Here is a 26528-nt window from a genome sequence, read left to right on the forward strand (position 1 = left end):
CCAGTCCAGCATGGAGAGATCACATCGAGTGAGTAGTATCAGTGGAACTAGCAGTAGATCCAGAAATGAGTTGTTGTGTTTGTATACCAATGCTAGAAGTATAAGAAACAAGGCGGATGAAATGGTTGCACTAATTGCGTCTGTCGGAATAAGTGAGACATGGTTAGATGAGGATGACATCCTGACAGGAATAGAGATGGAAAGGTATGATGTGTTTCATGAGGATAGAAGGGGTAAAAAGGGAGGGGGAGTGCTATTGATGATAGAGAAAGAGTTATGTCCATACAAGGTAGAGATGCAAGAGGGAAATGGGGCCAGTAGTTTTGAGGCAGTATGGTGTGAGATAGAGGTGAATAGAATCAAATACTTAGTTGGATGTTGTTATAGACCTGGTAATGTGGATGGTGGTGATAGTGACATGTATAGTCAAATAAGCCAAGCAAATAAGAAAAGGGTGATCATTATGGGTGATTTTAATTATGGCAATATAGACTGGAATGAAGAGATAGCAACTGGAAGTAAAGAAAATGAGTTTCTTTAGTTTTTGAGGGATAACTACCTCAGACAGTATGTAACAGAGGGCACACGAGGATTAAGGGTCTTGGATTTGGTCATCTCATCAGAGGATGTAATTATAAATGAGGTGTCAAATCATCCACCAATTGGTGAAAGTGACCATGAGGTGATTACCTGGGTGGTTGCCAGCAGTGCAAGGACCCCTGTGAAAAAAGGGTATATGTGGAACTACAAGGGGGGGGGGTGATTATGAAGAGCTCAGGAGACAGCTTGCAGGTGTAGCATGGAATGAGGAGTTAGCTGGAAAAGAGATAAATGCAGCTTGGGGGATTTTCAAAAAATATTTAGTACATGCAATGTACTAAATGTATACCATGGGTGAGAAGGTTAAATAAGGTAGGTGTGAGATGAATGAATAAAGAGATTGAGCATGCAATACAGAGAAAAAGGGCATTGTGGAGGCAGCATAAGAGAAGTGGAAGTAACCAATTTCATGAGGTCTGCAAAGACCAGGCAAGGAGGGTGACTTGGTTGGTGAGAGTAGCTAAAGAGAGGTATGAACAGCAGTTAGCTAATCAAGCCAAAAATAATCCTAGGGAGTTCTTTCGATATGTAGCCAGCAAAAGAAAGAATGATTATGGAGTCAAACTAGAGCAGATGGGGTTGGATATTAGATTAGTGCATTGGATTGGAGACTGGCTATCTGATAGGTATCAACAAGTTGTGTATGGGGGTGCAATATCCAGGAAAAGGAAAGTCACTAGTGGAGTGCCTCAGGGATCTGTTTTAGGGCCATTACTATTTAACTTGTATATTAATGATATTGGCGATGATTTGGATGGAGATATTCAGTTGTTTGCAGATGATGCAAAGTTGGGATGAACCATAAAGAGTAGTGAAGATGTTGTGGCCTTGCAAGAAGACTTGAATAAATTGAGTGATTGGGCAAGCAAATGGGGATGTGAATTCAATGTTGCAAAATGTAAGGTTTTAAAATTTGGAAAACAAAGATGGGATGCAGAATTTATGCTTGGTGAGAATATATTGTTGGAAGTAGAGGAAATAAGAGATCTGGGGGTGATAGTGGATAAGGATCTAAAATTTAGGGGACACATCGCCAAAATTGTGAAGACAGCACAAAGACTTCTGGGAATGATGCGGAGGACACTGACGTGTAGAAGTAGGGAGATTCTTGTTCCATTGTAAGGCTTTGATTAGGCCACACATGGACTATTGTGCCTAGATTTGGTCAACTGGTTTTCAGAAGGATGAAGAGATGTTGGAAAGGGTCCAAAGGCGACTGACTAAGGTAGTTTCTGACCTCTGGAATGTCTAGTATGAGGAAAGATTGAAAAGATGTAATTTGCAGAGTCTAGTGGAGAGAAGGAAGAGGGGGAGATATGATAGAGACCTCCTACAAGTTGGTAAGGAGTTGTTATAGGATCAATGGTGGAGAAGTTCTACAGAGAATAGTGGGAGATCAGGGGAGAACCAGAGTTCATTCCTGGAAACTGTATAAAGAGGGTGTGAGTAGGGGAGTGAGAGGCAGGTTTTTTTCGTGCAGAGTTGTGAGTGATTGGAATGCCTTGCCTGAGAGTGTGGTGTCTGCAAGGAGTTTGAATGTGTTTAAGATGCGATATGATGAGATGTGTGCGAGATAAAAGGACCTCCTAGATGAGTCTTTGACTCCATGAGGTCTTGTTTAATAATAATAATAATAATAATAACAGCATCATATCATATACTAACCTGTTTATTTCAACTTCACACCACACAGATTCAAAATGTGTGCATGTGCTATCAACTTCCACACTTTGCAGACATAATTTCTCTGCAGTCATTAACAGCACTCCCCCCCCCTTCTCTTTTCACATTTCTATCCTTCCGGAAAATTATATATCTTTCTAATTCTATTCCAGACATCACATCCTCCTCAGACAACCAAGTTTCACTTATTCCAATTATCTTTGGGCATACTGCCTCAATCAATGCAACAAACTCAGCTCTCTTGTTTTGAATACTCCTTACATTGTGTATAAGCATAACAATCCCTGTGGGTTTGAGGCATTCTACCAGCACCAACGTTCTTTGTTCTAGCTACCAAGAAGGTTTTCTTTTGTATGCTAGATGAGTAGAATATGAATTTAATTTAAATGCTTTTTAAGAACTTTCCAGGTAGGGGCTAATATCATATTATCTCTTTCATGTAGGAAATAATTAATAATAAAGAAGATCTGTCAAATAAAGTACAGGCATTAACAGAAAAAGCACAGTTGGTTCTTACTGAAACTTCTGTATTGGGACATCCTGCTATTAATGATGCTATTCATGCTCTTCAAGAAGACAGGACATGCATTGCTGCCAAAATGAATTCCATTAAAGCATCTCTTGATGAGTGGCTTCATGTATGGGCTGGTTTCTTACAGCTTATGAAACAAATTAATAAAGTTGCAGATCACATAGAATGTGGGCTGAATGAGGTTAGCAAACCTCAGGCTACTTTAGCAGAGAAGAAGTCACAATTGGACAGAGTAAAGGTTAGCATATTATTTATTTAGAAATACCATCCATTTATGTGTGCTGTTTAATATATGATATAATTTAAGACAGCATTGTGAGAATGCATTTCATCTCTAAGGTTTTTTTTTATTTTTAATCTGATAAGAAGTGCTCATTGCCTTTCACTTTTTTTTTGTTCTAGTTTTAAAATCTGACTACAGTTTCCTGTCTGTAGATACCTGGATAACAATTTCTTGTCTATCTTTTAGGTGGGAGATGAATTTCATTGCCCAGTGTGAGACCACTACCCTGTTTATTGGAGGCCTGAACTGGCTTGAAAAAGTTCCATGTTTGGTCTGTAGAGCTAAGTAAATGAAGCTATAAACCTGCACTAGACAGTAATTTTGGGTGAACGCAAAGGAATTTGTTGGATTGCATGGAGGTTTTGTGTAGCCCATACCCAGCATTTGTGGGTATTCACAATTCTGTTCTGGTGAAAGTGAGCCTCATCTCTCCACACAACCATCCGAGACCATGCACATCCAACTCCACTGAAGTTACTTTAGCAGAATGTTTCTTCAAAATGGCTAATCATTTGTCACAGAACACCTGGAGAATGTCATTCGACTTTCAAAGTCCTGCATGCACAGTTCCTCTGTCAGGATTATTTTGAATGGGGAGAAATGCAGAATCTTCCACAGAATTATCCAAACAGTTGTGTAATGCACATCCATGTGTCTTGATACAGCACATGCACTGCAGGAACCACTGCTATTATTGATGTCCTGCTCCACAACAGCAATAGCAACTTCACTCACTTGTTGTGAACTGATTGGTTTCCAACCTCTGCCAGGTTTAACTCCCAATGATCCTGTTTCTTTGAAACAAATAATCATTCATCGCAAAGCACCTGGATATAGTGGACCTCATCGACATTTGTTCAGAGAGTGAAATTCCAGAGAGTGCAGGCAGTAGTTTAGGTAGTACAACTTCACAAGCAAAGCATGTTGGGGCAAGGTTAGTGCCATCACTATAGATGGTATTGAATGATAAATGCACGTAAACACAAGAAAGATATTTAATTAACCAAATATTTCGGTCTGGAAATAGCAGACCATCTTCAGTGGTATTACAAGAACAGTTTTAAAAAATACAAGCTAGAATACTAACAAGAGATTTTTAAAAATAGAACACGCCATGTGATGTTATATCACACGGCATGTTCTAAGTATTAAGGATAAAACGGAACATTTTGAAGTAGAGACATGATGGAAAAAAAAAAAATTAATGAGTAATCTTGATTGGACTTTCCCAGATTTTTGATATAGATATACAGTCATTACGATTCAGGTTGGGACGATGGAGTAAGGCCGCCACGCTTTCCTTGAACAAACGTTCGAACCTATAACGGGATCTATGTAAGAGGCGAGTCCTGGACCAAAAGATGCTGGGAAATTTGACTAGTATTACACTTATGGTAATATCAAGAATTTTATATCAAAAATCTGGGAAAGTCTAATCAAGATTACTCATTAATTTTTTTTTTTTTTTTCAATCATGTCTCTACTTCAAAATGTTCTGTTTTATACTTAATACTTAGTGATATAACATCATGTGTTCTATTTTTAACGATCTATTGTTAGTAATCTAGCTTGTATTTTTTAAAACTGTTCTTGTAATACCACTGAAGATGGTCTGCTATTTCCAGACCGAAATATTTGGTTAATTAAATATCTTTCTTGTGTTTATGTGCATTTATCATTCAGTCTTATGTCACAAGTATCCTTAAAACAGCAAATATGGATGGTATTATCATCCAAAATGAAGGGAAAAATATCGTGTCCATCTTTTTAAACCGGGAATTTGCATATCACACAACTCGGCAGGTACCATGTTGTGTGATATGCAAATTCTATGCATTTCTTCTTTACAATGTCCTTGGTGGTAAATTTCAAAACTACTTTTTGTTTTGTCAGATATTGCTTCCACATGATGCACAATGTATTCCTGCAAAGTTGCATGGGAATACATTGTTGATACATACTGGATGGTGCCCCATGAGGCCTTAAAAAGGAATACTCAATTTTGATTGTCCTGATGTACATTTTCTGTACCTGGTTAAAGCCTTGTGAGGGGGGGGGGGTCATAAAATTCAAGAATGAAGACTTTATTCTAAGCAGGTGGAGATCTCTGGTACTGAGAACCTCACCCAAAACAGAACCACAGATGGATGCCCACTATAAGTGTAATACTAGTCAAATTTCCCAGCACTGCAACAAGCCTTGAATCCGGTCCTAGACAATGGGGAAGGATCTGTTGTATTCAGGAGACCACAACACATTCACCCTTGCAGACAAGCCCACTAGCTAAGTGATTCTGGATAGGCCATCCAGGACCCATCTTGCTGAAACAGAGTCCAAACAATAAATGCATACCACCAGAATTTCCCCTTTCTGGATGTCCATGGATTGCACAACATGACGAACACAGTGCCATGGTATTGGATCACGGTGACAGTGGTCTAGAGCAGTGATTCTTAAATGGGGGGGTGGGGGGGTGGGAGGGTTATAAAATGTTTCTAGTGTTTAGAATTTTGAAACCTCTTAAAATAATTATTTTTTTTCTTTATTTTACTTTTTTCAAACTTGTATTGTTTTGTATTAGTAATCTGAATTATGCAGTTTAATTCAGTAGTTTCTTTTGTTGAGGCGTCACAAGTCTTTCGCTGCTGGTAACACTGCGAGTTGATCCATATAATAACTGCAAAAATACAAATTTATCACCAATGGATGATGACACACTACTAGAATTCAAAAAGTCTGGTCTCCGTTTTCAAGAAGAAAAGTTTGGTCCAATTTTGGATACATGTCCCGAGTGAATATCCGCACCTGTTTACAATTGCCATTCAAAATTTGTTGCCTTTTGTTTCTACATATTTGCATGAAAAGGGATTTTCCATAATGGTAAATATTAAAATGAAAGAATGAAATCGACTCCAAATAGACTCCTGCATGTGAATAGCATCGAGTAACACAACTGAAGCAAGAATAGACAAATTAGTAGAGAGTGATCGACAACAGAGGTCTCATTAAAATACAATTAAGGAAAGTTGATTTTTGTTTACTGATTTTCTTTTGTTATAATAATCACTAAGTAAAACCACTATTTAAAAAAAAACGTTTTATTATTATTATGTTACTACAAACTAGGGGGCTGCAAAAATATTTTAGGATGCTTAGGGGGCCACGACTACTAAAAGGTTAACAACCGCTAGTCTAGAGAATAGAAAAACAAAAAAGATTTATTTGAAGTAGAGAAATGAATATGGCTAAAAAGGTATAGAAAAGGAGAAAGAATGAAAAGGCTAGTATCATCACTGGGAGACCTGTCCTAACACAAACATATGTTGCACATAGATGGATGCCATATAAGAAACCTTTATGAATACTTTTCACCCAAAGAAGAACTGGCCAGCATCATATAGAGATTGCAGGTATTTCCTCCAGAAATTCTTTCCTGCTGACAGACAAAATGACTGACAATAGAGAACACTCCAAGAAAATAGGAGACTATTATCATTATTATGGGCATCTCCATGGAATCCTTAGATTAATGTGGGAGGTCCTACTAAACATCATGCCAAGCACTATCCAACATTCGTGCAGTATTTGTCATACTTTGCTTTGAACTCTCACAGTCATGGTACCCACAACAGACTCTGGCAACCCATTCCACTTATTCACCACTGCTGAAGAAAAAAATCTAGTCCTAACACACCTGCTAACTATACTATTGCTCAGTTTCCAAGGATGGCCCATAGTTTTCCCATCATCAGATATATTCTGAAAATTTTCCTCTGTATTCATCTTGTAAAGATGAATACAGAGCCAGAGGTCATGGGAGAACCAGAGGTCATGCCTGGAAACTGTATAAAGAGGGTGTGAGTAGGGGAGTCAGAGGCAGGTTTTTTTCGTGCAGAGTTGTGAATGATTGGAATGCCTTGCCTGAGAGTGTGGTGTCTGCAAGGAGTTTGAATGTGTTTAAGACCCGGTATGATGAGATGTGTGTGAGATAAAAGGACCTCCTAGATGAGTCTTTGACTCCATGAGGTCTTGTTTAATAATAATAAATAATAATAATAATAATTTGTATGTCTCAATCATATCATCCTTTTTCTAGCTGTCAACCAATTTATGTAACCCACATATCTTTAACTTGTCCTCATAAGGTTCATTCCATAGATGTACTACCATCTTGGTCACTCCCCTCTATATCCTCTCCACCTCCTTCTCATCCCTAGAACCCAGGTGACCAGATCTGTGCAGAGTAGTCAAGATAAGGTCTTACCAAGGCTCTACAAAGAAGTATAATTATCTGCTTTTCTCTGCTTGTTAGGATATTCTTCAGTAACAAAGTAATCCAATGAGCTGCTTTAGCCACTTTTGCAATATGCCCTCTAAACTTTAATTCCCTATACATAGACATTCCCAAATCCCTGTCTTCATCTTGGTGTGCAGTTCCATCAATGTGGTACACAAATGGTAATCGCTTCACCCCAAAATGTATAACCTTACACTTTGACACATTAAATAGATATCCATTCTCCTATGCACAGACTACCAGTCTATCAAAATCATTTTTCAAAATTTTATGATCATCTTTATTTACTATTGCTCTACCCAGTTTTGCATCATTAGTAAACAACTGAATAGTTTTTCTCAGATCCTTTCCTATATTGTTAATATACAAATTAAATAATAGCAGCCTAAGAACTGTGTCTGTGACTAATGTGCCCTGTAGCACATTAGTCACAGGCCTTCTGCTGGACTCTACTCCTGGATAAACTATGGTCCAGTGGCAGCCCGTGAAGTTTTAAGTGGGGGTGCTGCCCATACAAAATAATTTTAAAAAAAATTATTTTTTTTCCTAATTAGTAATAACCAATTTATTAATAAATAAATCTGTAGATTATCCTACTTTGGCCAAACAGGCAGGACAGCAAATATCAGAATTTCAGAACACAAGGATTACATCCGATTTCACCAGTACAGCCACTCTGGGCTTGCAGACCACGCTCTGGGTACTTGCCACGGAATAAGATGGAAGAAAGCCACAGTAATACACTGCAGAAAGTTCAAATATGAAAGACTATTCATGGAATCAGCCTCAGCCCTTAGGAACATGCCAAACCTCAGCAAATTTGGATGCATGAGACTGCCCCAAATTTGGGAAACATTTATCAGAAGAACTTTAGCCCAAAGGCCAAGAACTACCAATATAGCCTGCCAGGGGACACCATCAGGACTTTAGGAAAACGTTAGCTTCCTAGCTTCGGTTCTCATTTGCTGTTATGTAGTACTTGTGTGCACTTGTCTTTGTATTAAGTTCCCAAGAAGATGGCAACGTGACGTTCGCCGAAATATCGGAAAGTATATATTAAAGTTTATTTAATTTATATTTCTAGTATTGTCAATTCCTTAATTATTAGTTATCAACTTAAAACTTCATGGGCCGCCACTGCTATGGTCCCTCCATCAGACACCCTCTTATCCCCTTCACCAACTTTATATCCATCCCCATGTGCTGCAATTTATTAATTAGAATTCCATGCTGTCAAAAGCTTTTGCAAACTCCATCAGAATTACTGTAAGCTCATTACATTTATCCATCTCAGCTGTCACTCTATTATAAAATGTGAGCAAGTTATTGAGGCATGACTTATCCTTCACAAAACCATGTTACCCCCATATAGTATCCCATTCCTTTCTATCCATTCCTGCCTTTTGCTCTTCACCAACTTCTTCAGTAACCTGACTATGACTCCAGCCCCTTGTAAAACTCGAGCTGGTATACCATTACCATCTCATCCCATTACCATCTCATCCATTTCATTTACCTCAGTTTTCATATAAGCATTTGCCTCTCTTGTTACTGCAATATCACCACCAGGATGATATACCCTTGCAAAGTATTCACTTAGCAATTCTACTATTTTCACTGATTCAGTTACTTCCCTACCATCGGCATTCATTAAAATCATTCTGCCATAAACATTTTTCCTTTTACTTGCAGTATATCTTAAGAACTGTTTGGGATTATCTTTGGCCTGCACTGCTAATTTCCTTTCATACTCTGCTTTTGCCTCTCTTACCATACTGGTTACCCTTCTGGCCTGTGCTTTGTACTGCTCATGCACCTGCTGGTCACCTTTCTCCTTGAATTCCCTCCACATTTTTTTCTTTTTTTTTGCAGCTCCAGCTTAATGATGATATTCATCCATTTAACTCCCACTTGATTTACTCTCCTGACTCTCTAGGTATGCAGTCTGCCATTACTTCCCTCAAATACTCCTATTCCACTTCCCATTCACTATCAACATCCATCCCTTGCAGTTTCACATGCCATAGCACTAATCCTAGGTCAAGCCCATGTGATCACTCTCACCAGTTGGCAGCAATGTGGTCATATTGGTTATAGACAAATTCTCTGAACAGTTACTAGATCTCAAACCCCTAATTCATTCCATCACATACTGTCTCAGGTAATTAGTCCTTAGTAACTGCATAAATTCCATTTCCTTCCTTCCAATCTATGTCCCTATAATTGAAGCCCCATCCCTTAATAATTACCTGCCCACCACTCATTGAGCTTATTTGCTGATACATACTATCTCCATCGTCCTTTAAATCCCCCGGGTCTATGAAGCAACCCACTGTATATTTTGTCCTGCTAGCTGCCATGTCACATCAGATAGTCTCAAATGTACTATTTTCACTAACCTGCAGTTGAACTTCTACTCTTTTTGATTGCACTTCATTGGCTATTATCAATAATACAACCCCCCCCCCATTATTTTCTTTCTCTCCTCCCTGAAAACACTATTCTCTTCACATTTTATCCGACTAATTATATCATCTACTGTTAGCCATGTCTCACTAATGCCAATAACCTTTGGCCAGGATGTACTAACAATGCCCAGAACTCCTCCCCTTGTTCTGAATGCTCCTGGCATTAGTGTACATAAAGTGTAATAGCCGCTTAGGCTTGCTGTCTTTATGCTTTATACTGACTATCCCATTCTTGTTTACCTAACTTAGTACGGTGGTACTAAGTTAGGCATTTTCTGCACACACTCGACTGCCTCACTGGTGTCTGTGTACATGTCCAACAGCTTGCACCCTGAAAGCGCCACTTTCACTTCATTCAACAACACTTTTCCAGACTCTGAACACCAGATCCATTCAGATGAAAACCATCCTTAGTGTATAATTCCTTTTGTCCACTAAATTCACTCCACAGATCCTTTAACTCTCTCACTCTACTTTCAGTAACTTTTTTTCATGTCCTCCCTCATACCATACTTTTCTCTTTTCAAATCGCTCATTCCAGCTTAAACAATCAACTTTTTCACTTTACCCTTTTGCATTTTAACATCCTCGCTAACATCATTAATTTTTGTACCCTGGAAGAACAATTTTGCCATTTTCTCATCTCTTATGATAGAATCACCATAATCAAGCATTCCTTTCTTCCTTTTTCTGATTGAATTCCTTACTCAATGATGCCTTGGACATCATTATTCTGCTTCATATCGGTGCCATGTGCCACACTGTGTAACCTCCCATGCAGAATGACTTATATTAACTATATGTAAATAAAATTTTTAATTTAAATCTAATTATCACCTCAACACTATCTAGTTCTAATACAATTTTATCTAATATCACTATTTTTTCTAAACAAAACAACTTACCTTTCAGAGTCCTCCGAACAGAGGTCTACAATGAGATGACCACTTATGGGCCAACCTATGACTCTGTGCATACAATTACCCACTTTTTCATAAGCATTATGTTTATGTGAAACCAACTTGTTAGACTATGACTTTACACCTAGACTCACATGTAATAGGAAAGATGAAATTAGATAAACTGTTTTAAAATAATACAATACTATATCTTCAGTTCTTAGTGGTATTCAATCTCAGTTACGTTATGCACTTTGTCATGTTATTTGACTTAAGTGGGATTTAGCAATTCATATCAATGCAACTTAAAATCTAAATTAAACTGATTCTCTTTTTGTCCTTCAATAGAGCCTTCAACACAAAGTTCTCCAGGAAAAATTAGAGGTTGAGCACCTGAAAACACAGGCAGTTGAAATGATTGACAGTGGGCCTCAAAGCAGTTATACAACGCAAGCTATGGAAATTGTGCACAGATTTGCAGGATTGGCTGAAAGAAGCAATGTAAGTTTTCTGAATATTAACATATCTTAATTTTATTTTAAGAAACTTTTACACAGAATTTTTAAGCCCTTATTATCCTATAAAAAACTAAGATTGAATTTAAATTAATTTTTGTCTATACAGAATTATATCTGCTAACTTCTTCTATATTATGAAAATTCTTAGTGATCAACTCTGTTGGTGCATTAGTATAACTGATTATAATACAAACTAGATATTATAAACCAATAATTATTATTTGAAAACATTTTTTTCCCCTTCACCAACTTATTATTACCACAGCATCTTCATGGAGATGATAGATTCACACTAATAATTATTCACACATCATACCTCTCCTTAAACTTATTCACTGTCACAGCACTCACTACTTCTGGCAATGCATTCCAATCATTCACCACTCTCAAATAAAAAAAATCTAGTCCTCACTAGATCACCCTTACTGACTTACACTACAATACAACTTTCACTTGTTCTCTCCATACTTGACTTTTGTATCAATCTTATAAAATTCATTTAATAACTATAAGTTTTTATCATGTACCTTCTTTTCCCTCTGTTAACTAAACTTTGCAGGCCACACACACATATACACACACACCTTAAATCTGTCCTCATCGGAAGCACTTCACATACCAATCCTCATCTCTCGATCCTCTCTACCATCTGCATTCCCAAGAAATCCAGGTGATCAAATCTGTCATAAAACTGACACCATTATTCTTTGTCTGCATTATCAGTCTGTTTAAATCATCTTTCAATATTTCAATATCCCCTTTATTAACTATTGCTCTAACTAGATTTGCATCATCAGCAAACAAAGTGGATCATTTTAAAACCAAATAAATGAACTGGGGAGGGGGGGGGGACTCACTTAAGAGTCAGAGCCAATTAACTGGAAGGAGAAATCTCCACATCACCTTTGAGGAATATGGAGAACTGACTTGGGCTTCTGACTTAATGTCCAGTCCTCATCTTCACATGGTGTGCTCTCTTAGTAGGTATATGTCAGGTAGTGAAGGAACGAGGATGGGCTGGCAGTTTGGGACTTAGACAACCACACTGTACTCTGTGTTGACTTATAACATTATTGTATTTGTGGTTCATAAGTCATAATACTTACATCATCAGGGGTACAGAAAAGTTTTACACAACAAAAGCCTATTAACAATTAATTACACATATTAGATGTTTTGATAATTTCACAATGGTTACATATAATTGATGAACCAGAATACAAATGATAAATTCACTATTCTATGCATGTTGGAATATTGCTAGTTGTTATCACTTTCTGTTGTATCACATGTGTTATATTCTAACCCTTGGCAGTTAAATTTTTGATGAAAGCAGACCATACGTGATGTAAAATTAAGCCTTGATTATTATTACATTTTGTAGGTATCCTAATCATTTGCAAGGCTTCTTTAAATTTTCTTGTAAAACAGTTACCATCAATATATGACATTTTTGTTTGCTGCTAAAGTACTTGATGACCTGTAGCAGTTGTGTGGAATGCTACGCCTGATTTATGTTCTTTTTTTTTTTTTTGTTTCTTGTGGTATGCAGCTTACTATTGCTTTTAATAAATATTACCTATTACTATTATTAGAGACACCTCCAGGGAGTCCATAGACTCATCGAGGGAGGGGCACCTGTTCTACAACTGTCTCCACCAACTGACCAAAACTACATCAGCACCATCTACTGCCGTCCACCTGTATTTCCACAGACAATCACAAACATCCATGCCCACAGCGGGATTCGAACCCGCAGCCTTTTGGCTGAAGAGCGGATATGCTAACCACTTGGCCAGCCAGGCTGGCAATTTCTTTCACAATTTTCATATTCTTTCACAATTTCCCAAGCATTAATGATAACTTGCCCTTCCAATTTCTCCCTCCATGGAACTACCCCAAGTTGATATCTAAGACTATTATACCTTATAATCTCACATACATTCCATTCTCTTTGATACTCCTGCATGTTGTCTATTCATCTTCCAAGTCAAAACCACATGGTCACTCTCTCTCTCCAACTTGGGGGGGGGGGGGGGCAGAGATGCCATCTCAGTTATAATCAACTCTTCTGATGTTATGACCAAATCTAGAACTCTTAAACCTTGTGTTCCTTCTGCCATATGTTGCCTGAATTTGTCACTCAAGAATTCCAGAAATTTCATTCCCTCATTACTAAATGCAGTTTTTTCTTCCCAATTTATACTACTTTAGTTAAAATCTCCCCTAACAATCATTCTTCTTGCACCTGTCAAGCTCAACTGCCTAAATATCTCCTGCTCTTCACCCTGTATACTTCTGGCTTCTAGAAACACCCCACTAAATATCATGTCCTGCCCACCCAGGGCCAGCATTACCATTTAGGCAAACTAGGTAACTGCCTGGGGTGCAAGCCATGAAGGGACACAAAACTTCAAGCTATGCTTTATTCATACTTTACTAAAATATCAAAATTAAATAGTGATATATGATTTAGGTATCGATTCTTTTTCCTTATCCCTCACACATCACACACTATTTAACTATTTAACTCTTGGTTCTTTTTTGTTCCTTACCTAAATGATTTGAACTTACCGCTATTTAAAATTCAGTTAAGATAAATATTTTAAAATGTTAACATTTTAAAATATTAAATTTAAGTATTTTATTACTTTTTTTGTAAAAGAATTTTTAAATTAATTAAAAAAGAAAATAAAAAAAGGCCTATTAATTTAACCTGAAAGACAATTTTATTTTGTTTAATGTCAATTAAAAACATTTTAGTTTATGAAATAAGGGGTACACTTGTGAAATAAGGGGTGTACTTGTAAACTTTTCCTAGGGCACAAAATAACCTGGCACCAACAGTGTGCCCACCTCTACCTCACATGATATACTTTCAAAACCATTATTGCCATTGCCCTCCAAATCCTGCACTCTAAGAGTACATAAGTTGTCACTTATCATAAGCAGTACTCCACCACCATGTTTTCCCTTCCTATCCTTTCGAAAAATGCTGTACCCTGCTACCTCTATTGCTGTTATTATATCTTCCATCAACCATGCCTCAGAGATCCCAATAATCTTTGGCCAGGCTGATGGTATCAGCACCACCAGTTCATCTCCTTTATTCTGGATACGCCTGGCATTAGTATAAAGAATAAAAATGTCACTGTTTCTATACCTGTCATTATTCCCTCCAGACCGCATTGGATTCAGCATTACCTGATGTATTCCCCCTTCTTACAAGCAACTATTTCCATAAGAGGTCACTCCTTCTACCATTCACCCTGATAATTCTAGTATCCTTGCATTGACATATTGACTTGTTAAGAGAATAATATTCTCTCCAGATGCCTACGTCCTTCCTTGTTCAAATGCAAACTGTCATATAGCTCCTAAAATGTCCTTCATGCATCCAGGTATTCCAAGCCTCTCTTTTGATACATTCTGGCATCATATTATTCATTATTGATGCTCTTCTCTGAAGCTCTGCACTATCATACCTGGACAACACACACTATCTTTCCTCTCTCAGTCTTCTTCCATACAACCTCAAGCAGGAACCTCAGATCTCTTGCCACCTGATTCACACTACCTCTTAAGTCATCCATCCTCACCATTACAATCATCTCATCTACCCTTTTACCCTGCTTAATTGCTATAGTGGCTACACTTTCTATCATTCCTCCAGGCAAACACTCCTCAGGCATTCTATCTTGCACACCATGGATCGAGGCTCCATGCATCATACCTCTTACCGCTCTGATCCGTTCTTGCTCACCTGCATCCCTCTCTCCTCTAACACTTTCTCTCTTTGTTTCCCTACTTACCTGTTGTCCTGGTATCTCTCGATCTCTGGTTCTAGCACTCCCTCACATTTTTTTCATTCCCTCTCTTCTACTGCTTCCATTATCTCCTCTTCTATCATTCCCATAACTCTCTCACTCCTACTCTGATTTGCTTTGCATTCATCATTTCCGGTACTAAATCTCTTCCTTCATGCTTCTCAACTCATTCCTGAGTCATTTCACCTCCTCTTTCAGCACTTGTATCCAGTGGCATAGCTGGAGCTGTTGCTACGTGGGGCAGTCCCTGAATTTGCTGCCCTTCTCAATGAACACCAAAAATACTACAAAAAGTCAAAACAACGTATAGGGAAATAAATTAAAACATTATGTTTATTTTTTAAATAAAACTTTAATTTTAACATTCTAAAATGTAATTTTTCTTGCTTTTCTGTTAGCAAAATCGTCGATGACATTGGCAAAGTCTATTTCATAGTAATGTAGTAATTCTTAATCAAATTTTATTTAGAAAAACTCCTCTCACAACTAGCAACACTTACAGCAATTGTGAGGAAAATTTGCAGTATTGTTGCAATATTTGGAACTGAGTTTGAGACTATTTTAGAATTAACTGCAAAAGTTCAAAAAGGTTCAAAGTGCCACCCGGGGCAAACCCCCCCCCCCCCCAGCTATGCCACTGCTTGTATCTCTTTCTGCAAGCTACCCACTCTTACTTGCCATTCATCCTCCCAACTAAAACCATCTCTGAAAACTTCAGAATGATTCAAACTTACCACACTCCCCACTTTTATTTTTTTATTTGCATTCTGTTCATTATCCTCACCCTAGTTATGGATCTGAGGTTGAGTTAGAAATAAAGCACTTGATCAAAAACTAGAGACTACAGATATGAGAGTTTAATAAATTTAATGTAATCTTTTATCCAAGCGTAAGCAAACAATGTTTGTGCCTGAAGTATCTTCAGGACTGAGGGAACTCATAGTAAAGATATGAGAGTTCTGAGAAAAAGTAAGGGATTGAATAGATGGCATCAATGGCAGAATCATATTAAAAATGAAGATATTAGAAAGGAACTTAACATTGTCAGCATTCACACACACACACACACACACACACACACACACATGCTTGAATATGCATGGGCAAAGCTAATCTAAGGTGATATGGTCACTTAAATAGAATGGGTGTGATGTCTTCACAACTTGTGCATTGTGACCTCTGAACTTTAGATCCTTGTCTACCACCATTCCAAGGTCTATTATTATTATTTGACACCTCCAGAGAGTTCAAGACTCATTGAGGGAGGGCACCTACTCCATAACTATCCATCTCCATCACTCAACCTCATCCACCAATGCCATCTACTGTCCATCGCCACCACTAGTATTTTCACAGACAATCACAAACATCCATGCCCATGGCATGATTTGAACCCACAGCCTTTTGGCTGGAGAGCAAATACACTAACCACTCGGCCAACCAGACTGGCAAATAATTTTATCTCCTCATCTCCCCATTTTATCTCCACAAATTATCTCCTCATCTTCCTGCAAAATTTCCCTACCAAGTGTATGCTGTGTATCCCATTGATTTCAGAACCTTACACATTACAACATTGAACTGACAATTCCATGCTGTTGCCACTCATACAATCCTTTTAGTCTTCCTATAACACAACATCATCTACTTAATTCCTCATCACTCTCCCTAGTTTTGCAGCATCTGCAAATGAATATCAACAGTTATGCCCATCCCAATATCATTAATACAGAAATTAAATAACAATGGTCCTAAACCTGACCCCTTCTACACTCACTAGTGACTTTCCTCTTTTGAGGATACCTATCTGATACACAACTTGCAGTTACCTATCTGATAGACAGTCACTTATTCAACTCACTAGTCTGTTATCCAATCCCATCTGCTTCAGTTTAGCTAACAACTTGTGGTGTGGCAGTCTATCAAAAGCTTTTGCAAAATCTAAGCATAGCACTATATATGATCTTCCTTTTCCAATACATTTGTCAACTTGTTATAGTACATAAGTAAGTTGGTAAAACACAATCTCCCCTTAAGAAACCCATACTGGTAAGCACAAAGAATACCACTGTTTTCAACCCACTTTTGCATCATGTCTCTCATCAACCTCTCCAGTACCCTAACTACGGCTCTAGATATAGATATTGGCCTATAATTCCACTTCACTACCTTTTTGAAGTGGAACAGTTTTTCTTTCATCCACTCCTTTGTGATCTATTCTGCTTTGTGACATGTGTTCAATAGGTATGCTAAGGCTAATGCTAGCTTCCTGGGACATTCCCTTAAGACACATGATGATATGCTATCAATTCTTATTGCCTTATTAACATTTGGCTTACTTAACTCCTCATATCTCTTGCTCACTTACCATTAAATCTTCTCTCATTTCATTCTGTATACTTGAACTTTTGACTTCACACTGAGAATGAAACACCTTGATGAACTGCTCACTGAATTCTTCGATCGATCACTGCAGCAGTTACCAATCTCAAACTTTCATCCTTTAACATTACTTACCATGATCATGCTTCTTTTTTTTTGCAACATATCAAAAAAACTAATGAGGATTTTTATTATTTTTACGGCTATTTTGCCTGCTTTTGTTTAGGAGTGCCCCTGTTTTAATGTCATTGGTTTTTTACTCAAGAATTCTTAGGGCATTGCAGATGTGTTTTAGAGACAAATATATGTAGCATAATAGAAGAAAATTCGCACATACCTTTTTTTTGGATGTTGTTGCCTGTCTTCAGTGTGCATACTTCTGCTGTTATGGTGTTGAAAGGGGAGTGGGGGGGGGGGGCTTAGGCAACGTTTGAGAATTAATTTGAAAAAATTGAAGAAACTCAGGTTTTTTGTATAATATATACATATATTATTTTGAAGGGCAGGAAAAAGTTGAAAAAGGGGGCTGAAAATAGCAACTGTTTTTTTATAGGAAGGTGAAGGGCTTATGGGAAAAGGGGAGAGGGTTGACGGGGTGTGAGCCATTTCGACCGTGTGGGTCATCGTCTGAACTCATGGAGGAAATGGATGCTATGTCGTGTCAGCTTGGTGTTTTTGCCTTTGACGTGTTGGTATTATCGCCTATTGGTCGGAGTTGTGACCTAATTTTTATGTTGTGAAGCATCTGACATTCGGAGATTATGTAGGGTTGGTGGACGTTGATTGAGTTCTCGTTACATTTTATGGCTATCGTTTCCGATATTCTAAGCATTGTCTTGTCTCTATATTATGATGGCCTTGTTGATTTGCGGGGTATGTTTTTGTTCAAGGGCGTGAACTACTATTTCTGTTTTCCCTGTACTTTGTATTCTATTTTTCTTTTTGATATTGCATTTTTTAGTGTTTAAATGTTCTAGAATAGGGATGTTGCAGTCACGGAAATGTTCTTGTAGTCTTGCCCATAAAGACTTGATGGTAGAACCTGTGTAGGTGATATCACAGTCCTTTTTGGCAGGGAAGTTTGTAGACTACATTGTGGTGTTCTAATATTTCTTTGTGTGTGAGAGATTTAGTGGGTTTTAGAAGATTTGGAGGATTTTTCTATTTGAAGGATTTTTCTTGACCTGATTTGCTAACTTCTGTTCATAATGAATTTTGTTGTCCTTACCAATTGAGTCATTCTCCTGGCCTTCTTCTTTATATTCTTCGTGCAACTGATTATTACCATTATTCATCTTTTACTGCCTCCAAAGTTCCTTCTTCTTCCAGATTTCATTCTTAATCACCTCATTCATCCATTTCATATCTACCTTATTCAGCCTTTTGACCTTTGGAATATATTCACACATTGATGCTGTTAAGTATTTCTTGGTTAGTTCCCAAGTAGCATTTATTTCCTTTCTGCTCAACTCATCATTCCTTGCTATACCTCTAAGCTGTCTCCTAAGCTTGACTTAATCACCAGCCATGTACTTAAACATATATACTTTTTTCGCAGAAGTCTTCATATGATACGACTAGCCAACCCAAGTGGCTAGTCATAGTATTACCAACTGGACAGAAGTGCAAAACCTCACTCACAATCACATCTGCTGATGAAATGATCAGGTCTAAAACTCTCGATTCTCATGGACCATCCTTTATCTACTATCTAAGATAGCTGTCACTCAAGAAAGCAAAAATTTGTTTTTTCTTATTACCAGATGCTATCTCTTTAGCCCAGTCTATACTGCCACAATTGAAGTCACCCATAATAATCACCTGTTCATTGTTGACTAATACAAGTTCCTTGTAAATTTCTTAATCACCTCCCTCCACATTCTCTGGTTTATAGCAACATCCAACTAAATATCTCTTCCTGTCAATCTCCACCTCATGCCGCACTGCCTGAAAAGCATTGCCACTATTTCTCTCTTTATATTTACCTTATGTGGACATAATTCCCCTGCTATCATCAGTAGCACTCCCTCTCTCTTCTTGTCCTTTCTATCCTCTCAAAAAAATCTGTACCCTTCATTTCTATTCCCATTAGGATATCATTTTCATTCAACTATGTTCCACATATCTCAACAATTTTGAGCTGAATAAACTCAGTCAGTGAAACCATTTCATCTACCTTATTTCTGGATACTCCTGGCATTTGTAAACAAGCACAGCAGTTCACTTTTAGGTCTGTAATCAGTTCTACCCAACCCACTTGTTTGTGATTTTGCCACCACACCTGCCCTTGTCCAGTCACCTTTATCACTGCTTACCACATACATGCTCAGTCTCCTAGGTTCAAAGGGCATATTGCAAAAGTTGGTAAAATATGCCCTTTGAACTTGAACTCTCTGTTCACCATTACCCTCAATTTTACATTAAATTGATAATCATTTTCCTTCTCCCACAATGCAAATTTATTTAAATCATCCTGCAAGATATCTACATCACCTTTATTAGCAAATAACTGGATAATCCCCCCCCCTTAAATATTTCCCAATATTATTAATATATAAATTAAAGAGTAGTGGCCTTGTACAAAACTCTGAAAAATTCACTAGTCAACCTCATTTTCTTCTAGGTTCCACTCCACCATATACTGTCTAGTTTCTGTCTGTCTGTAAGCCCCCCCCCCTCCACACACACACACATCCATGTTACTATCTTCATGTCCATTCCCATTCTCTCTTAACTTTTGCAAGGCATTTGACAAAATACCACTTTAACATGTGGTATTCTGTCAAATGCCTTTAATCCCTAAATTACTAAGGCATGACCTACCTTTAACAAAGCCATGCTGTCCTCCATAGATTATTGTTTTCCTATCTACCCATTACCTTTAACCAGCTTTTACATTGCTTTAACCACCACTCCTGAGATATTTATCGGTTTGTAATTTCCTGCTTCTATCTTGGAGGCACCTTGCGTTCACCCTCTTTCCACTCTCTTGGTACCTAGCTAGGAATGAACAACTCTATCAGAGGCACTGCCAAGTCTCTTGCACAATTGGGTAGCACACAAGTGAATACAGCAGTGAGATGTGTCACATAATCCCATTGTTGTATTTACATTACTGTTTTTCAACTTGCTAAACTTCCTGTTCATGTACTTCAATTCCGACATCAGTGTCTGTTACATCACTAATTGCAAAATCTCCAGCTGGATGATACACCTTTGCAAAGTAATCACTCATCAACTCAACTATTTCTTTTGTTTCTGTCACTGTCCCGCCATTAACATTGATTAAAGGCATCCTTCCATAGTCATTTTTCCTCTTGCTTGCTACATAACAAAAAACTCTTTTGGATTTACTTTGGTCTGATTAGCTAATTTTTTTCATAATCTGATATGACCTTTCTTACCATACTAGTTATCCTTCTTTCCTGCACTTTGTACCGCTCATAAATATGCTGATTACCTTTTTTCCTTATATTTCCTCCGCGGTGTTTTCTTTTTTTTTTTTTTTTTTTTTTTGCAACTCTTGCTTTTTTCTCTACTTATTCACCCCCCCTTCTTGATTTATCCTCTTGACTGTGGATGTGCAGTCTGATACTGCTTCTCTCAAAGAACTCCTAACTACTTACCATTCACTACTTACATTTTTTCCTTGTAGCTTTTTAAGACATGGAACTGCTCCAAGGTATCCCCTAAGTCTTTCATAATTACAGGCTTTATGGTCAAATAAATCCTTTCTCAGCAAAGAAGTCACACATTTAGCAGCCCTCAGAACAAGACTGCATGGTCACTCTCCCCATTCATCTCCTGGTGCCATTACCAGATACAGCACTCTCAAACCCATGGTGTTCCCCCCCCCATGAAATGCTGTTTCAGGTAATTACCTACTAGCAACTGTATAGATTCCACTTCTGTCTTGCCATGCATCCCCTTTCCTTGCTTTAATCTATGTAAACATAGTTGAAGTCCACCATAACAATTGTTCAGCCTGCACTCCTGTTAATTTTCTTCCAATGTATGTCATGCACATCTCGTAGTTTATAGCAGCAACCAATAATATCCTTTTGGCCTCTATTTCATACCAGATAACCATTTTAAACTCAACAGTTTAAAATGAACCATCCCTCCCCATACCTAAAATCCTCTTTCACTTCTAATTTTGTTAGCTTAAGTTCTTCAACTATCATCAGTAATACTCTTCCTCCTTTCCCATTTCATCTATTTTCCCTTAAAATACAACGTCCTTTACATTCTATCCCTTTAACTATATTATTTTCTGTCAACCAGGTCTCACTGATGCTTATAATTTTAGGCCAACTTGAGCTGACCAATGCCAAAAATTCCTCTTCTTATTTCTGATACTTCTGGCATTCATGTACATGCGTTTTAAAATACCCTTGGACTTGCATTTTTCCTTGTGTAATATCACTACCAAACTATTCGGATTTGAAACCTGTGAAACTTCATTGACCATTGCATAATCATTTCTGTACACATATATTCATATCTCTCAGTGATAGATGAACCCAAACTTGCTTCCCTCTCCCATATTTCTAGTTTCTCTTTGTTTGTACTTCCATCCTCTTCCTGAATAACACTCTTTCCGAGTATCTAACTCCAAAACCATTCAAATTTAGTCTGTGCAGCATTTACAAATCTTTAGTTAGTAGTTACTATGAAATAATGCTATACAATGTTCTATGCCATGACACAGATGTAACAGTACAATACATAAAGTCAACTAATGCCCTTTTAAAATATTGCTCAAAAGATTACAGGGCAGAATTCAGTCTCTGAATGGAAGATGCTAATTTGGTTCTCTACCAGCAAACACAGTCTAACTTTTACAGATAACATTCCAGAACTACAAAACAAGAGGAAAACTGGCCACTGGTGATTGGAAAGAGGAAAAGCAGATATCCCCACCACAGATGTAACAGTACAATACATAAAGTCAACCAATGCCCTTTTAGAATATTGCTCAAAAGATTACAAGGCAGAATTCAGCCTCTGAATGCAACAGTGACAAATAATTTTCATCCTCGGAAGATGCCAATTTGGTTTTCTACAAGCAAACACAGTCTAACTTTTACAGGTAACATTCCAGAACTACCAAACAGGAGGAAAACTGGCCACTGGTGATTGGAAAGAGGAAAAGCAGATATCCCACACCATAGAAGAAATAAACACATTATAAGCAGTATTAGATTCCTTCTTATCGATTCCTTGGAAGAGGAAATGGATTCTGAGACTACTTATACAAACAGAAGAGCAAAGAAAGAACTGGAAAAAAGAAACAGAAAAAAAAAAGAAAAACTGATAATACCAATCTAGCAGAAATAATAATAAATTTAGTTTAATCCTTTATTCAAGTGTGAGCAAACAAAGTTTGCACCTCAAAATATCTTCAGGACTGAGGTAAGGTGGTACAACACCGGGCAACTCAAAGCAAAGGTGGACAATCTAACATCACTCCTATCTCAGTATCTCCCATAATGCAAAACACATCTCCTTGCAGATACAAAGGATTAAACTAATTTTATTATAGCCTAACCAAGTGAAAAATAAACTTTCAACATCTTTCTCCAAAACAGGAGTAAATCCAGAGTAATTTAATAATAAGGTGGCACACCTTTTGGCAACTCCAATAGGTAAAAATGACCTCTCCATTGCTTCTGCCTTGGTATCTCCACTTCTGGGCTTTGCTCACACTGATGAGACCTCAATAAAGGTCGAAACCGGACTGGGTATTAGCTCTTCCCTTAATGCATAACATTATACATATCTGCAAGGAGATGTGTTTTGCATTATGAGAGATACTGAGATAGGAATAATGTTAGCTTGGTCCGCCTTTGTTCAGAGTTTCCCGGTGTTGTACTACCTTACCTCGGTCCTGAAGATATTTTCAGGTGCAAACTTTGTTTGCTCACACTTGAATAAAGGATTAAACTAAATTTATTGTAGTCTAACCAAGTGAAAAATAAACTTTCAGCTAGTAGAAACTAATTTTAACTTGTTTAATCTTTCACCTAAAGCAGCAACAGCCTGAAGCAATCAGCAACACATTCTTCTGCAATCTATTCTACAAAAGGTAACAGAACCAGACACAACAGCAGAAAGGTAGCAATCCAAAATTTCCAGAAGCAGCTAGGCTATTTTAGCCTTCTCTACTGAAGGTGAATATAAGATTCTAAAAAGATTTAAATTGCATAAGATGGAATGCAAGCACATGGCTTTTGGCATCAACAGGCTGCTCTGTTCAAAGTACTACAAGAGTTAGCTATAGCAGAGAACCCAATGAAACTAATATTATTATTATTATTATTATTATTATTATTATTATCCAGGCCTCCATGGAGTCAAAAGACTCATCGCGGGAGGTTGTTTCTAGGAAATACAAAGTCTATCATACCACTCCTTGAACCCATTAACCGTTCCCACTCCAACCACTCTCTCAGGCAATGCATTCCAAGGTTCAACCACCCTCCACGCAAAGAAAATACTCCTTACCATCTTGCACACAGCCTCCTTTCGTAACTTCCAGGGATGGCCCCTTGTCATCATTCCTTCCCGCCGTTCTACTAAGTGAAAGAACTCTCCAATGTCTACCCTGTAACTGCCTCTCAACAGTTTAAAAGTCTCAATCATATCACCTCTCCTTCTTCTATCCACCAAACTCTGCAGTCCACATTCCCAAAGAGCCAATCCTCATAATTAACCTTGTACAGTCCTGAAGCCATCTTTGTTATCTGCCTCTGTACCTTTTCCAATGTCAATTTATCCTCTTCAAATCCTGGGGACCAAATCTGAGAACAATAGTCTAAGTGTGGTCTGATCAGGGCCTTATGCAATGGAATGATAACTCTTTCATCTCTGCAGGTCAGCATCCTTCTCAATATTACAGCAATCCTCTGAGTTACCCTCACCACCTTTGCAATATGCTTCCAGAATTTCAGTTTTCTATCAGTCATCATCCCAAGATCTCTTGTCTCCCCTACCTCCTCCAGTACAGCTCCTCCATTCAAGTATGCATCCTCCCATCGATGAATCCCGGACCTCAAGACTTTACATTTTGCTGCATTGAACCGATACCTCCATTCATTTGTCCATTTGTCTACTTTATTCAAATCCTCTTGCAGGGCTGCCACATCTGCACTATTAATGATAACCCTTCCCAAACTCACATCATCTGCAAACAACTGAATGTCCCCCCCTTGCAATCCATTGACAATATCATTGATATAAAGATTGAACAATACAGGTCCCAGTACTGAGCCCTGTGAAACCCCACTTGTAACCTTCAGCTTCCTTGATATTGCCCCATTATGCGCAACTCTCTGATACCTATCAGTCAGACAATCTTGAATCCATTTGACTAAACCAACATTTAAACCCATGTACTGCAACTTAAATATCAGCTTATCATGTGACAGCCTGTGAAATGCCTTTGCAAAATCCAAAAAAATGGCAGTATATGTCTTTCCTTCATGAACTGCTCTTGTCACTTTACTATAAAAGACGACCATATTACCAAAGCAAGAGCGCCCCTTGACAAATCCATGTTGATTCTTACAGACGACATTACCCTTGTCTACCCATCGCTGTATATAGTCCCTCACTAATTTCTCCAAGACCTTAACACAAACAGGCCTATAATTAGACACTTCCAGTCTGCTACTGACCTTATGCAGCAGGACTAAAGCACTTACCTTCCTTAAATTCCCTGGGTACTTTTCCTTCAGCCAGACTTTTATTGAAAAGCCAGGTCAAGAGAACTGTCAGTTCTTTAGCACATTCTCTCAAAACCCATGATGAAATACCATCCAGTCCAAAAGCTTTATTGGTATCCAGAGTACTCAGTCTTTGGAACACACTCTTCTCTTGCACCTCTAAACCCTGATCCTGCCCTATCCCTCTCTAGTATCAAAACCTCCTCCAGGATGAAAAACTCCAATAAAGTGCTCATTGAACAACTCCACAATGTCCTCTGCATCAGTCACTTTATTTCCATTTTTATCCCGCAATGTCATTCTTCCACAATCGTTTCTCCCCCAACCCCTACTGGCCACATTGCTAAAAAATTCCCTAGGATTTTCTTTGGATCTTAGTGTTAATCTCTTCTCATATTCCAGTTTTGCCTTCTCACCCAACTCTCCTGGCCTACATCTTATAATCTTCATGTATCTGTCCTCCACCCCTCTCCTTCTATATCTTCCATAATCTCTTTTTCAACTGCAGTTCCTGTTTGATATCATTTGTCATCCACTTTACACCAAATTGTGTCTGCTTTTTCACCCATGGAACACAGCTTACTATTGCTGCTAACAAATATTCTTTCACAATTTCCCAATCACTAATGATATCCTGGCCTTCCAATTCTGCCCTCCATTGAACTGCCCCTAGTTGATACCTAAGACTACTATAATCACCCACCTTATAATTCCACATACGTTCCCTTTTCTTTGAATACACCTGAATGTCTGTTCATCTTCCAAGTCAAAACCACATGGTCACTCTCTCCAACTGGTGGGAGAAATGTCATCGCACTTATTATCAGCTCTTCTGATGCTATGACCAAATCCAAAACTCTTGAACCTCTTGTTCCCTCCATCACATGTTGCTGAAGACATTTGTCCCTCAAGAATTTCAGAAATTCTATCCCCTTCTTACCACCTGCATTTTCCTCTTCACAGCTTATACTGCTGTAGTTAAAATCTCCCATAACAATCATTCATCTTGCACTTGTCAAGCTCAACTGCCTAAACACCTCCTGGTCTCCACCCTCTGTGCTTCCTGGTTTATAGCAACACCCCAATAAATATCCTGTCTTGGCCATTTCTACCTCACACCATATGCTTTCAAAACCATTTGTGTCACTGCCTTCCAAAGCCTCTACTCTAAGAAGACATAAGTCATCACTTAGCATAAGCAGTACTCCACCACCACGTCTCAGAGATCCCAATAATCTTTGGCCAGGTTGATGCTATGAGCTCCACCAATTCATTTTCTTTATTTCGGATACTCCTGGCATTAGTATAGAGC

The 26528-nt window shown here is 38.1% G+C and overlaps 1 protein-coding gene across 1 annotated transcript in view; it reads left to right on the forward strand.

Annotated features, from left to right (window-relative positions):
• The window catches only part of LOC150102416 (muscle-specific protein 300 kDa-like), a 1203500-nt gene that overhangs the window by 583397 nt on the left and 593575 nt on the right, over positions 1–26528 (forward strand). The window contains exons 38-39 of the mRNA XM_090399574.1: positions 2727–3053; positions 11111–11263. Of these exons, the coding sequence (XP_090255700.1) occupies positions 2727–3053; positions 11111–11263 (480 nt within the window). The remainder of the gene's footprint in view (positions 1–2726; positions 3054–11110; positions 11264–26528) is intronic.

This window comes from Typopeltis vanoorti, chromosome 10, assembly GCF_054136105.1.
Source record: "Typopeltis vanoorti isolate ZY-2024b chromosome 10, IOZ_Tvanoo_1.0, whole genome shotgun sequence".
NCBI lineage: Eukaryota > Metazoa > Arthropoda > Arachnida > Uropygi > Thelyphonidae > Typopeltis > Typopeltis vanoorti.